Source organism: Spea bombifrons, chromosome 13 (assembly GCF_027358695.1).
Source record: "Spea bombifrons isolate aSpeBom1 chromosome 13, aSpeBom1.2.pri, whole genome shotgun sequence".
Lineage (NCBI taxonomy): Eukaryota > Metazoa > Chordata > Amphibia > Anura > Pelobatidae > Spea > Spea bombifrons.
In genome coordinates, this window is record NC_071099.1 from 5180054 (window position 1) to 5194301 (window position 14248).

Below are 14248 nucleotides of genomic sequence, written 5' to 3' on the forward strand. Positions count from 1 at the left end.
TTTACAATGCTAGGTAATGCAGAAAAAAACTCCGGAGTTAGTCTGCTACCTGGTATTACATGTACAGCATTGGCATTTCCAAAAAGGGAGAGGCATTGACATTACTGATAGAGGTTGAACTTTAACCCTTTCACGTCCGGTGACGTAACATGTACGTCATGCCCAAGTGGGCTCATCTGTCCTGTGACGTACTTAGTACGTTATGCAAAAAATGCCCCTTTGTCTCCACAATCATGGTGATCGCGGGGGCGCTGCTGCTGCTGTCTACCCAGATGTCTGAGCAGACCAGCAAAGCAACTCCGAGCCAGCCCTCGAGCCTTTGATCACTTACAGTAGCGATTTTACAGGCTCAACACACAATCGCCGTTAAACCCGCGATCCCGTTCCCAGCTGCCACAACATTTCCCTGCTGCCTGATCGCTACATAAGAGCGACAATGCAGCGTTAACCCCTTCAATGACTCATTTAGGGGTTAATCCTACAGGAGTGATCAAAGAGGCTCCTCCCAGGCTTCAGATTGTGTCCCAGCTGCCAGAAGCAGCTTCAGGGACAAGGGTTAAGGTTTCTTTGGTCTTCACAGTGTGGAGACCAGCCCCACCCCTCACCTGCTGCAGTGTTAACCCCTTCAATGCTGTGATTGTGTATAACACGATTATGGCATTGCAGGGGTAAATATTTGTCGCAACAAGCCTTTGAAAACTAAATATCATTCAATGCTGTACTTCTATGGAGCATCAGCATTTAAAAAATAACAGCACTGACCTGGAAGTCAAGGGTGCTTCCAGGTCAATTGCTGTCAGTTCATAAACTGTTGCAGTACCAATCAAAAGTGGACTGATGATGATCAGATCACTCCTGGCTAATAGGAGTGATCTGATCATTATAGCAGCCCCTGGAGGACCCTACCCCAGAAAGAGAGAGGGCTCATCTAAGGTAACAATAACAATAAAATATGTTATTATTATTACCTGATCACTTGTCAGTGACATTTTAGGTCACTGGTTATCGATTGGTCTTCCTGATCAATGGCAGTGGCCTAAACTTGTCACTTACAAGTGATCTGATAGCTATACATATAAAACAAAATACAATATATATCTAACCTATAATAATAAAATACTATGTGACCATTGATTAATGACCTTTTTGGTCACTAATCAACGATCCATCTCACTTCAATAGCCAGGGATGTAATAAAGGATGCAACTAACAATTATTTTCATAATCGATTAGTTGGCCGATTTATTTTTTCTATTAAAATAATTTAATGAACAAACAGTAGAATAAAAAACTTATTTGTATTTCCCAACCTGGACCCCGGTTATGTACATCTGAGCCCAGGCTTGCCACTCTGCCCCCTGATATGCCTTATATCCCCCTATAAGCCACTCTGCCCCCTGATATGCCTTATACCCAAATATGCCACTTTGCTCTCTGATATGGCTTATCCTCCTGATATGCTTTATTTCCCCACGGACTTGTACCCCGTGCTCCAGACTCCCTGGTGTCTAGTGAGGGTAGCCGGTGGACATCTACGGGATGCGTGCAGACAACCTCCGCTCCGCAGTGGATGTTATCTGCGTGCTTCGCACAGACGCCGACCGGCTGCCAGAGAGGAGGAACCAGGTCCCCTGCAGCTCTGCGGGGATCTGGATCTTAGTGTTACAGTCAGACCTCTATTTAAGGATGATGATCAGATTACATCTAGGGCTGTAACAACTAATCAATAAAATCGATAATAATCAATAATGAAAATTGTTGTCAACAATTTTCTTTAGATTAGTTGAATCGATTTTAACGATTTTCATTATTGATTAGTTTTTGCAGCCCTAGATGTAATCTGATCACTATACAGTACTGTAACCTAACATCTAATCCTACCTATAACTATACACCAACGCGATCCTAATGTTACCTAATGCTATCAGCTAACTCCTATTTTCTCTAAACTGAAAGGTAAGGGGTGATGACTTTGAGGTCCTTGGGCTTTGTGCTTTCAGGAATGATATAGTTTTATGGGGTTAAATTGATACCTTTACTTCGGAGACTGTCAGACAGCACCTTAACTGCACGAGCAGGGTTACCACCAACACCCTCAAATGTAGCAAAGAATCTCTAGGTGCTCAGCAATGTGAATAAATTAGTGCAGTTTTATTTCCACACGAGAGTGACATTTCAACCCAATAGGGTTTTTCGCAAGCCATAAAAGTGCAATACAAAGGTTAGTTCTTATTTATACAGATCAATCTCAATTAACAATCATGTGTAAAAGAAAACACTTTCTTTTAGGACAGCAAGGCTCTGAAATGGTTAAATCAAAAGTGTTAAGCTCCTAGTAAAATACTTTGGGGTGTCAGCTTTCAAAGTTCTTTTTCTGGCCACTATTGGGGTGCAACTCCCAGCATACCACATTTAAAAAACAATCTTGTTAAGGAACAGCAATAGATTCATATTTAACCCTCTAAGTGCCAAGATAAACATTTTTTTCCCATTTGCACCAGTTTAAATATAGTTTTTTAGGTGAAAATGTTCCTTTTTTCCCCACACTTTTAGTTTTTTTTTTCCATACTAAATGATGTTTTATATATATAATTATTTCAAAAGAAAGCCCTGCTTGTGCGGAAAAAAAAATATTCACACATCAAGATTCAGTTTTGGAAAAACAAGCTTAAGACAGATAATGATTTTTTTTTTATTTGTCTGTCACTAAAACATGTACTGTTTTAGTTTTGTAGGATGTCAGTTTCTGAACTTACCCAGTTCTATACCATTTCTCATCAGTGATTACTTCCTTGGTTTTTTCAGGGTCTCCCCAGTAGCCCATCATTACACAGTACCCACGGATGAGCAGTTCCCCAGGTGTATCAAGCGGCACAATGAGGTTTGTGGAAGGGTCCACTACTTTTGCCTGGTGGAGGATAGTATCATTAGTTAAAGAATATGCGATACAATTGTAGACAACATACAGTCAATTGTACCTCACCTCTGTATGCGCCATAATGTACCCTACAGTCTCAGTCTTGCGTATTAGATCATCATGCAAGAATCCCATAAAAGTAACAGGACTGTTCTCTGTTGTTCCATATCCTATCTGTGAGCCAATAGAAATAAGGAGTAAGTAGGAGTAAGAAGCAGACACTGATTGAGGGCAGAGGCATGCTAGTAACATACAGCCCAGGGGAAAATTGCAGTCAGGTGGCCCAGTCAAAAACACATTTGGAAGGCAACATGCCAAATGTTACTATACAGATGTCCAAAACACAGAAAGGGAATTCATAAAATCAGAAAGAAAATTTAGGAAACAAATCCTGCAACAAGTGAACTCTTCCTAAAGGCTTTTTTTACTTTTTTTTTTTACACCCAATAAAATTTCAGATAGTGGACCAAAATATAAAAACTAACAACCCAGGGGCCATCTGCCCTAAGCATAAAGTGTAACCTGGATATTATCACGAAAGTTTACCATACACCATATGACCAAAACTATGTGGACAACTGACCAGTGCACCTATATAAGCTTGTTGAACGCAGCATTCCAAAACCATAGGCATTAATATGGAGTCCCCCCTTTACAGCTATAACAGTCTCCATTCTTCTGGGAAGGCTTTCCACAAGACTTTTGAGTGTGTCTGAGGCAATTTGCGGCCATTCAGCAAAAAATTTGCGAGGTCAGGCACTTTCTGTGCAGGCCACTTTAGTTCCTCCACACCAAACTTGTCAAACAATGTCTTTATGGACCTTGCTTTATGAACAGAGGGACAGCCATGCTGAAAAAGGAAAAGGCCTTTACCAATATTGGTGCCACAAAGATGGAAGCATACAACTATTTAAAATCTCTTTGTATGCTGTAACATAATACTACGCTTGACTGTAACTAAGGGGCTTAGCCCAAACCCTTAAAAACAGTCCCAGAACATTATCCCGCCTCCACCATTACAGTAGGGACTTTTCCATCAGTTAGTAAAATGCGATTCATCACCCCAGAGAACATGTTTCCACTGATCCATGGTTCAGTGGCAGTGTGCTTTACACCACTCTAGCCAACACTTGGCATTGCACATACCGACCTTGTCACTATTTAGAACTTAGTTAGTTATGCTACGGAGGATAGGGGATTTCTACTCGCTACATGTGAGAGCACTCAGCAGCCCTGCTCTGTGAGTGTGCGTGGTCTACCACTTTGTGGCTGAACTGTTGTTACTTCTAGATGATTCCACTTCACAATAGTAACCATTTGTCAGGGTCCGCAACCCCGGGTCCGACGAAGCTACTCACCTGAGTACCCGATGCCGGGGTACGCGCACCGATGACGTCACGGCTGGGGGCGAGGCTTCTCACTGGCGGCAAGTTTAAAAGCTGAGCATTGAGATTAGCTCAGTGCTCAGTGATTGTTTATTTTCTCGAGCTCTAGTGCCATTTGGTGTTTTCTCCTATTTGATATTTCTGTGTACCGAACCGGCTTGTCCTCCACTCCGCTGCCTTCTATATCCCGACCCTTGGCTTCTAAACGGCGTTCCTGATTTTTTGGTTTCCTGACCCTGGCTTTCGGATTTGACCTCGCTGCTTGCTTGTTTCCCTGACCACGGCTTCGTTCCTGACTACGGCTACTCTCACCGGCCTTATCTACTGATTCCTGGAGTACGTTCCTGCATACCGGTCTCTAACCATTTATCCTGCCTTGCAGCCCTCACACCATTACAGTCGACTAGGGCAGATCAAGCAGGGCAGAAATTTCACAAACTGACTTGTGGCAAAGGTGGCATCCTATGAACGTAATACTTAAAGTCACTATGTTCTACTGCTGTTTTTCGATAGAAAGGACATGTCTATGTGTTTGATTTTATACAGTTGTTATCAATGGATGTGGCTGAAACGCCTAAACTCCATAATTGGGAAAGGTGTCCACATATTTTGGTCATTTGGGATATATGTTAACGCTCAAGCTTTTTAGTTGTGTGTTTATGAAGTTTCACTTTTGTATTTATACATATTTATGTATTTTCCTAGTTGGATATCGGGTATCATTTGTGCTTAAATCTTTTTTGTGTGTTAACATATTTATTGAAGCAGTTCTCACATTATATAAGATATCATATTGCTGGATTTGTAAGTAAATGATCAATTCATTTTGTTAAAGTATAAATTAGAAAATAGCCAATGGGCTAGATTGTATTTAAAGCAAAACCATTTATAACTGACTTGATAGCATTTTTTTCTGTTGCAGAAATTGGAGCATTGGTAATCAATTGTGTGAGATAAACTAGTAATTTCAAATTTCAGATAATTTCAGGTTTTGGTGTCTGAAGCTATAATTTGGAAACTTCTTTGGGTTCTTTATGCTTATTTCTATATGGCTCAGAAAGGGTTATTTTTCACATTCACCTCCCAAAATGTTCCTACTCCGCATCCCAGTCTGGTTGCGGTCTGCATTTTTTTAAAATCTAATGTTATAAAAAGGCCTGTGTGAGGAGGTCTTTCTCACTTTGCCAAGGCTCTATGCTCACCATGGAAAAACGTTGTTTCTTCCTTGCATTTAGTCTTGTAGCTGCTGCATTACCTCTTCTACAGGCATGTCCCCCAGACTGCCACTGCCATGGTGGGACTCTACAACATGTGATTTGTTACGGTACTGGGCTGAAGAAGCTTCCCAAGGTGTCTGAGCAAACTCGCCTTCTAAATCTGCAGTACAACAATTTTCCTGTGTTGGCTCCCAACTCCTTCAGAGAAATGAAAGGTTTGGTCTCTCTTCATTTGCAGCATTGTCACATTCAAGAGGTTGCAAATGGAGCGTTCCGTGGTCTCAAGAAATTAGTTTACCTTTACCTGTCACACAACGAAATTAGTGTGCTGAGCTCAAGCGCTTTTGATGATTTGTCTGAGCTCACGTATTTGTACATGGATCACAATAAGATCATGGACTTGCCCAAAGGTCTTTTTTCACCACTCTTTAACCTCTTCATCCTTCAGCTCAGCAACAATAGGATCCGTGAGATCAAATCAAAGTCTTTCACCGGAGCAAAAGATCTGCGTTGGCTATACCTGTCTAATAATGCGATCTCTGTACTTCAGCCTAGTTCTCTGGATGATGTAGAGAACCTAGCCATTTTCCATCTTGATGGAAACAATCTTAACTACTACCCGCTAGCTGCACTTGGCAAACTGAGAGTAGTAGAGGACCTGAAGCTTTCACAAAACCCTATTAAAATCATCCCTGATTTAGCATTTCAGTCTTTTGGCCGGTATATGGAGTCCCTTTCTTTGGACCATATGGGTATCGAAAAAGTGAGTATAATTTTTTTTGACTGTTTACCATGCAATATTTTGTTGGTTGGAATGTATCTATGAATTGTATAATATTATTCCTCCCAGATTTCCAGATCATATAATTTGTGATTAATGAGTTAAAACTAAGACTATCCCTGTCCTTACTAGTTACAATGAGTGGTCTGTATTGACCATTGGTAACATAGACAAAAATGTCTTGTAAGAAGCAGTCTCAGTGGTTCACAAAACAGTCCCTGTCTGGGATCCAAAGGGGCTGGAGGAGGAGGAGGAGGAGGAGGGAAACAGAAATGTATCTGGATCTTAATACAGGTTGGCAAACACTTCATCAGACTGGTAAGCAACTGTGAGCAAAGTTAAAGTGGTCAACAAATAACTCTATTTTCAGTACAAGAGACCATTAATTTTAATCTGGCTGCCCTGCATGTAAATAGTGCGCCCTAGTTTAAATACATGCATGGTTCTTTAACCATACCCACAGGACTGATCTTGAAAGGAATTTTCCACTGACAATACTAAATGGTGGATTATTAAGGTAGCTGGAATTAGGAAGGATGAGTACCCAACATGGGTTTTAGTATAACAAGGTCTAGCCAAACCTGCAAACATTTGTGCTTTAGTTTTCAGACAAAGCATTTCTTGGAGTTACAGCACTAAAGAACCTTGACATCAGAGGGAACAAGCTAAGCCAATTGCCTGCAAGTTTCCGATTTTCAGCACTGCAGAATATGACATTGTCCGAAAATCCCTGGCATTGCTCTTGTAAATTGGCAGCTTTGAGAAGGTAGGTCAGCCAACATGGATGCACTTAACTACATCTACTTTAATTTAACTAATTCCTGCTTTAATCTTTTTGCTCATTGGGTTGTAGGTGGATGGATGGTAATCCTTTGCGTCCTGATGCCACTTGTGCCAGTCCGACACAGTACAGAGGGCAACAGCTAAAAGACACCAATGCTTTCCAAGCATGTAAACAACAAGCAAAAAAGCTACCCAAGGGAGAACGTCATTAAAGAGGTGAAATAACTGAGATGGGGGAGCCACAACTAGGACAAATACACAAACATAGGCCTCAGCATACACAGAATATTAACAGTAACAAATAAAAAAGATACTGCATTAGCTCGGCTGGAATTTATAAGAACCGCAAAATGATGACATGAGCTGAAAAGAAAAAAAAACTTGGGGTTCAGTATGTTGATCAGTAATCATTTAACTTCTAGGACCTGTAAAAACCTCCTAAAATAACAGAATACTTGGAGCAATTTGAGGAGGAATGCATTATATTATATGGCCATCTAATGTTTATTCACCTGTTGACCAACCTTGTTTGTAAATATACTGTGTAAACAAACATTTACATACATATTCACAGATTCTATAAGAATACACATAAAGAACATAATATAAAACACTACCATTCAGAGATCACATAGGATTACAAACTATTTAAACATTACTTGGTGATAATTGTGGCCCTGAATGTGTGTTCTTGAGCATTTTTAACTTTGCTTTGTATTAAAACTTTTTTCAAGTAGCCAGGTACAACAATATTGCATATTCTCTTGTCAAAATGTGTGCTCTTACAGTGGAGAGATGGCTGCTTTTTATCATAGGGCAAGCCTAGCCAGATGGTCCAATAATATAGTGGTGTCTAAAACATATATGGCAGACACCATGCTCAGTGTACACTGCCCAATACTGTACAACACAAATTCAAGAAAAATTACTGCATGAAGGTCTGCAAGGAGCACAGAAAGGATTCAGTCATGGCTAGTTATTCTAAAAATAGAAATGATTAAAAAAGTAAAGTGCATGCACTGAACAGAGAATGAAATAAACTATTTTTTTAAATTAAGTTATAAGAACATGAGTGATATGTAAAATGAACCACATTTTTATAAAAGCATTAAGAAAAGAAATAATAGGGGGACGCAAATATACCTCTATTAAATTCCCACTCAGACCAATAGGTCTGTCAGCAATCATAATTTAACCCCTTGAGGCCCAAACTGCCCCCCCCTTTTTGTACCCTTCGTGACCAAGGCTGTAATTTTCTTCTCTCTCATTTTAGTGTACCCACACAACTTATATATTGGATTTTTTCTAAGCGTGAGAAGGGCTTTCGTTATATACCATTATTTTGATCATATCGTCTAATTTACTATAAGAAAAATAATAAAATATGGTGAAAAACTAAAAAAGGTTTTCTGACTTTTATTTGAAAAATGTTTTACTCATCTACAAAAGTTATGAAAAAAACTCTTAAATATATTGTAATATTTCTCCTCAGTTTATAAATACCCAATGTGTGTTCAGCAACATCTCCCAAGTACAGTAACACCACCCATTCATATTTCAAATGCTGGTATTTTAACACTTTCCACACACTAATTTTACTACCAATCTTTGCCAAAGTTTGTGTAGAACTTTTTTGTATGTTTTTTTTTCCACACAAATTGTGCTTTAGGTATGAATTTACAGCTCCAGGTATATGTCACTACCAAACAACACCCCAATATCTGTTCAGCAACATCTCCTCACCTCCCAACATTTCAAAATGTGAAAGAGGGACAGTTTTTTATTTTTTAAATCGCTCTCGTGGAACTCATCAATACAAGCAGTTGCACTTTACAATGTCGTGCTTGCATCGCCACTTAAAACACGCTTCATTCAAAAATAACCAACACATTGAATTCAACCAAGCCAATGTATCTAAAAAAATATTTAAATTAATCTAATACAACAGCAAAGGCAGATCAGCCTTAACGACCTTTGACGGTTCAGGGCCGTCACGCAAAAGCGGTCTGTTAACGACCTTTGATGGTCCTGAACCATCATTAAATTAAAAAAGCTTGGAAAGTGATCAATGATGTCGAGGCATTCAGTAATGCCAAGATAGGCATCAGGGACCATGTCTGGCCCCCCTGGGGCGTCAACGTCCACCATACACTGTATTGCGGCGGACGCCCGTTTTAAAAGAGTTTAGGAGGCGATCAACGAACGCCTCCTAAACTTCAAAGGTGTCGCTGAAATGGCTCGATAGCGACACAAAACACCCAACCCAGGACACGTCGTGACCGCCTGGAGAACGCTCATAACCATAACTGCGAGTGATTCTGCCACTCGCAAGATGACTGCGCCCTTTAAAAACCAATAAAGTTGAAAAGAGTCCTCAGGAGAGTCTCTCCAGACCCTCCTGGGAATCTGGCTCCATTTGCAGGTTGAATACAGGTACTGCATTTAACCCAGCTTTCTAATCACAATGTGATTAGTAAAATATTCAAAAAATAATTAAAAAAAAAAATGGAAAAAGAAATTGCTAAAACAAAAAGTGCTAACATTTAAAAATAATTATGCAGTGATGTCACCAGAGGAACCATCCAGCACCAGCAAAATGTAAAAAAAAAAAAAAAAAATATTATTATGAGCAAGTACTAAAATTAGCACTTTATCTTCTAAAAAAATCTCAACATAGAAAGAATTTTAAATACCCAAGGGGTGTCTAATTTAATAAAAAATATTGCACAGTAACATGCATTATCTATATCAGAGCCCCAGCCAGGTAATATCACACAATAACATGCATTACCTATATCAGAGCCCTAGCCAGGTAATATCACATAGTAACATGCATTATCTATATCAGAGCCCCAGCCAGGTATATCTATATTGCCCCCACACCCCTTACACCCACAGTACCTGATCGCAACTACAAAACTTTCCAAAGCACCACTTTGCACCCACAGGTCTTGCCAGAGCACCAAGGTTGCACACACAAGCCTTCCAAAGATCCAGATTGCCCATCCAGGCAATGCCCCAGCCAGCACCCAGATAGCACACTAAGCATCATGGCTAAGCATCATGGGAAATGCAATTAACAGTTGATAAAGCTGCAGATGTTAGCTGTGAATAACAATTCCCATGATGCTCACCCAGCCAGGTGTCCACCATGATGCTGGCTAAGCATCATTGGAAGAGTAGTCCACAGCAGAAGAGATTTTTTTTAGTATCTCTTTAGTATTGATTTATCATGAAATGCTCCCAGCTGCCCTCTTGTGTATTGGTAACCCCACAACCTTGTGTATTGCCCCCCCCGTCAGGCCTCTATGTTTTCATGCTCCCTGCCAGCCCCCCATTGTGTATTTATATGAGCCAGCTCCCTTTTGGTATAGATGTAAGTGATGCCCCTAGCCAGCCCCCCTTGTGTATTAAAGCCCCCACAACCTCGTGTCCCTTGCCTTCCCCCACTGTGTATGTATGCCCCCAGCCAGCAGCCCCTTTAGTCTTTATATTTATATAATGCTCCAGCCTTCTCCTCATTGTGTATTGTTGCCCTTATTTGTTTAGAACCATAACTATTACCTTTTTTTCCCTGACTTTCCCACCTGCTCAATGCTCCCCTCCACGGGACTGACTGCCACCCTCCACGGGACTGACTGCCACCCGAGGAACTCTATTGACTCTGTGAGCCCACCCCCTCTTCAAGGGGGGGCCCTGGTATATGTTATTGCCAAACACCTCTTTAGGACATCCTCCTGAAAAACTCCTCTCCTTATATAATCCGACCTCAAACAGAGATTGGATTATAACACTAGAATCCAGATCCCCCACAACGCTGCAGGGGACCAGTATTCCCCTCACTGTCAGGTGGTGGGTGTCCGTGCGATGCGCACAGACAACTTCCGCCTCTCCCCTCCACTTCCGCTGACAGGCACTTTCACTGGAGCTTCATAGAAGCCCGAGCGAAAGTGAAGGGGAGTAACAGAGGCTGTCCCATACACCACTCTGCCTCTCTACCCGACTCCCTGGTGTCTTGTGAACCTCTGTTGCTGACAGGAGGCAGAGTGGTGTATGGGAGGGGGGGAGAGAGGCAGAGTGGTGTATGGGAGGGGGAGAGAGGCAGAGTGGTGTATGGGAGGGGGGAGAGAGGCAGAGTGGTGTATGGGAGGGGGAGAGAGGCAGAGTGGTGTATGGGAGGGGGATAGAGGCAAAGTGGTGTATGGGGGGAGGTGGCAGAATGGTGTATGGGAGGGGGGAGAAAGGCAGAGTGGTGTATGGGAGGGGGAGAAAGGCAGATTGGTGTATGGGAGGGGGGAGGAGGCAGAGTGGTTTATGGGTGAGTTATAGTGGTGTATGGGGGGTATAATGAATTTCAGGGTAGCAGAGTGGTGTATGGGTGTGTTATGAATTTCAGGGAGGCAGAGTGGCATATCTGGGGGAGTTAGAGTGGTGTATGGGGGGTATAATGAATTTGAGAGTGGCTTATCTGGGGGAGGCAGAGTGGTGAATCAGGAAGTATAATGAATTTCAGGGTGGTGCAGGGCATTTATGGGGGCAGAGTGGTATATCAGGGTGCACAGTGGCATATAGGGAGGTATAAGGCATAAATGGGGGCGAGTGGCATATTGGAAGTTATAAGGCATATCGATATTAGGCATATCAGGGGGGCATAAGACATATCTGGGGGTAAAAGGTATATCAGGGGGCTCAGTTGCATATCACTGGCATATAAGGAGTATAAGGCATATCGGGGCACAGTGGCAAATTAGGGGGCACAGTGGAGTTTCTGGCATATAGGAGGTATAAGGCATACCTGGGGGCAGAGTGGCAAGCTGGGGGTCAGATGTGCATAACTGGGGGCAGTTTGGTAAATAAAAGAAAATATAAACAAGGCTTTTTTCTCATAGTTTTTATTAAATATGGAAAATAGTTAACATATGAATTAATATTTACTAATAACTTTGTATTAAAACCTAGTTTGAGAAGCTTTTATTATTATGTCAGTAAAACAAGAAGGTGAATAGAGAAATGCCATTGTGAAAGTGTAAATTGTAAGTTTTTTATTACATTATTTTAAATTTAAAAAAATTGCATTTTTTGATCCGATTAATCGAAAAAATAATCGGCCAACTAATCGATTATTAAAATAATCGTTAGTTGCAGTCCTAGTACAGAACACCCTGGCCCCACAATCTGCAACTGCGTGATTGAATCAAGAGGTAACACCTAATAAATTGGAAAAGTTTGGAGAGGCTATGAGTTCCTTCCACCAAAACCATCTCCTATCATTCAAGTGGGCTTTACCTCCCCAGGCCCAGACAAGCTCCCCCATAAAAGAGATATATTGCATTCTGCTGAGCCAAGCCTGAATCGGTGGAGTACCCTGTTTTTTCCAAAAGCGGGGGATAACCACCTTCACTGCACTAAGGATATGGTATGTAACTAAATTCTTATATTTGGCAAGTGGAAGAGGGCTGTGATGTAAAATAGCAGCTTCAGGGGTCAATACACAGCTCGGGTCAGCTACCTCTCTAATCACTCGCTAAATTTTCCAGAAGGGTAAATACCATATTTGTAGGAAGCTACCATGCCCATTTGAGCAACGCCAACACAGATCAGGTACCTGTGGTAGAAATCGGTTTAGATCACGTGGGACTCGTTTTTTGGATTTTACGCGCTATAGCCCTCTTATGTACAGATCGGATAATTCTATCCCAATTCTCTGCAGATAAAATGTTGGGGAAGTCCATCTCCCACAGCCCAAAAATATGGTTTTGGAACAGTACGTAAAGATAATAGGATGGCAGATGTGCGGGTTCCTCCTTGGATAAGTTCATCCAAATGAGTTCAAACTCTGTCAAAGGTCTGCGATACCTCTCAATTTGTGGCAGTGAAGAAATAAAATTTAGTTGTGAATTAAAAAAAAAGATTTGTATTGACCAGTTCCCTCAAAGGCTTCATATAATCCAGATGAGTTACATGATGCATTTCTAATATGCCTGAGGGCCCTACAAGAGAAGTGGCCTGGTTTAAATGCGGGATTATCCGACAGTGGAAAAAGAGGGTTAGGAAAGGAGGTCAACTGACTCTGGGACATTTTTTTTTTAAGTATCTTAATCATTGGAGAGAGAGTGGGATGTTTCGAAAAAGAGCTGTGTCTATGAATGTCTGGTAGGGGAACAAGTGGATAGGATGAGGCAATACAGCCTCCTCCAACATCACCCACAGTTTAGGAGCACGAATCGACCACTCCACAATCCTGCATAAGTGCGCTGCGTGAAAATATAGCTCCAAATCAGGCACCCCCAGACCCACCTTTGACTAAGAACATATAGGATGAGAAAATGCTTAACTGGAGTGACCAGCGTATGAAAAAGATATAGGAAACGTGGTTCATTTTGATAACCGAGATCTTTCCAAACCAGTATACATGGGGATATGCCCACCTGTGCAGGTCCGCAGAGACCCGATCCAACAGGGGGATCTTCAGGTTATATAGTACGGAGAGGTCCCCAGGAATCTGCAAACCCAGATATTTAATAGAGGAGTCACACCATTAAAAGGGAAAGCACGAACGCAAACCCTGTTTAGCCTGGTCGGAGAAGGTGAACACCCAAAATCTCGGATTTGTCTAGGTTAATTTTGTAGTTAGAAAAGCGTTGAAAGGTGTTCAACTCTTCAATAACATGGCGAAAGGCGGCATAGCATCATCAAACAACGAAAGTGTATGTTCCGTGTGTGCAACGAACATCCCCTTAACGGCTGAATTATGTCTAATGGCATTAGCAAGAGGTTCCATCCCTAGGACGAATAATAGCGGAGATAGGGGGCAACCCTGCCGCGTGCCATTCGACAAGGTGACCGGCTGAGACAGATACCCATTTACTGTAATTCTGGCAAAGAGCTTCAATCCAACCTCGAAAAGTCTGCCCGAGGCCCAAATGTTGAGTACCTGAAACAAATAGGGCCAGGCCACCCTGTCGAAAGCTTTCTTGGCATCGGTAGAGACAAGGGCCATAAGGGTGTGATATGCTGATGAGCCTGAGAAAGAATATAAATCACCCTTATTGTGTTGTCATGTGCCTCCTACCCCGGGACAAAACCCACCTGGTCCAGGTGTATAAGAGACGGGATGAACGGCTTAACCCGTGTGGCTAAAATTTTTGCTAGGAGCTTAACGTCC

The 14248-nt window shown here is 41.7% G+C and overlaps 2 protein-coding genes across 2 annotated transcripts in view; one reads left to right on the top strand and one right to left on the bottom strand.

Annotated features, from left to right (window-relative positions):
- The window catches only part of ACSF2 (acyl-CoA synthetase family member 2), a 132487-nt gene that overhangs the window by 20834 nt on the left and 97405 nt on the right, over positions 1-14248 (bottom strand). Inside the window, exons 11-12 of the mRNA XM_053453332.1 lie at positions 2984-3091; positions 2757-2908 (exon numbers count right to left, since the gene is read on the bottom strand). Coding sequence (XP_053309307.1) covers positions 2757-2908; positions 2984-3091 — 260 coding nt within the window. The remainder of the gene's footprint in view (positions 1-2756; positions 2909-2983; positions 3092-14248) is intronic.
- Positions 5481-8486, top strand: CHAD (chondroadherin). Its single transcript, XM_053453335.1, has 3 exons — positions 5481-6282; positions 6903-7066; positions 7154-8486. The coding sequence occupies exons 1-3, from the start codon at positions 5497-5499 to the stop codon at positions 7293-7295; spliced, it is 1092 nt and encodes a 363-aa protein (XP_053309310.1). The 5' UTR covers positions 5481-5496; the 3' UTR covers positions 7296-8486.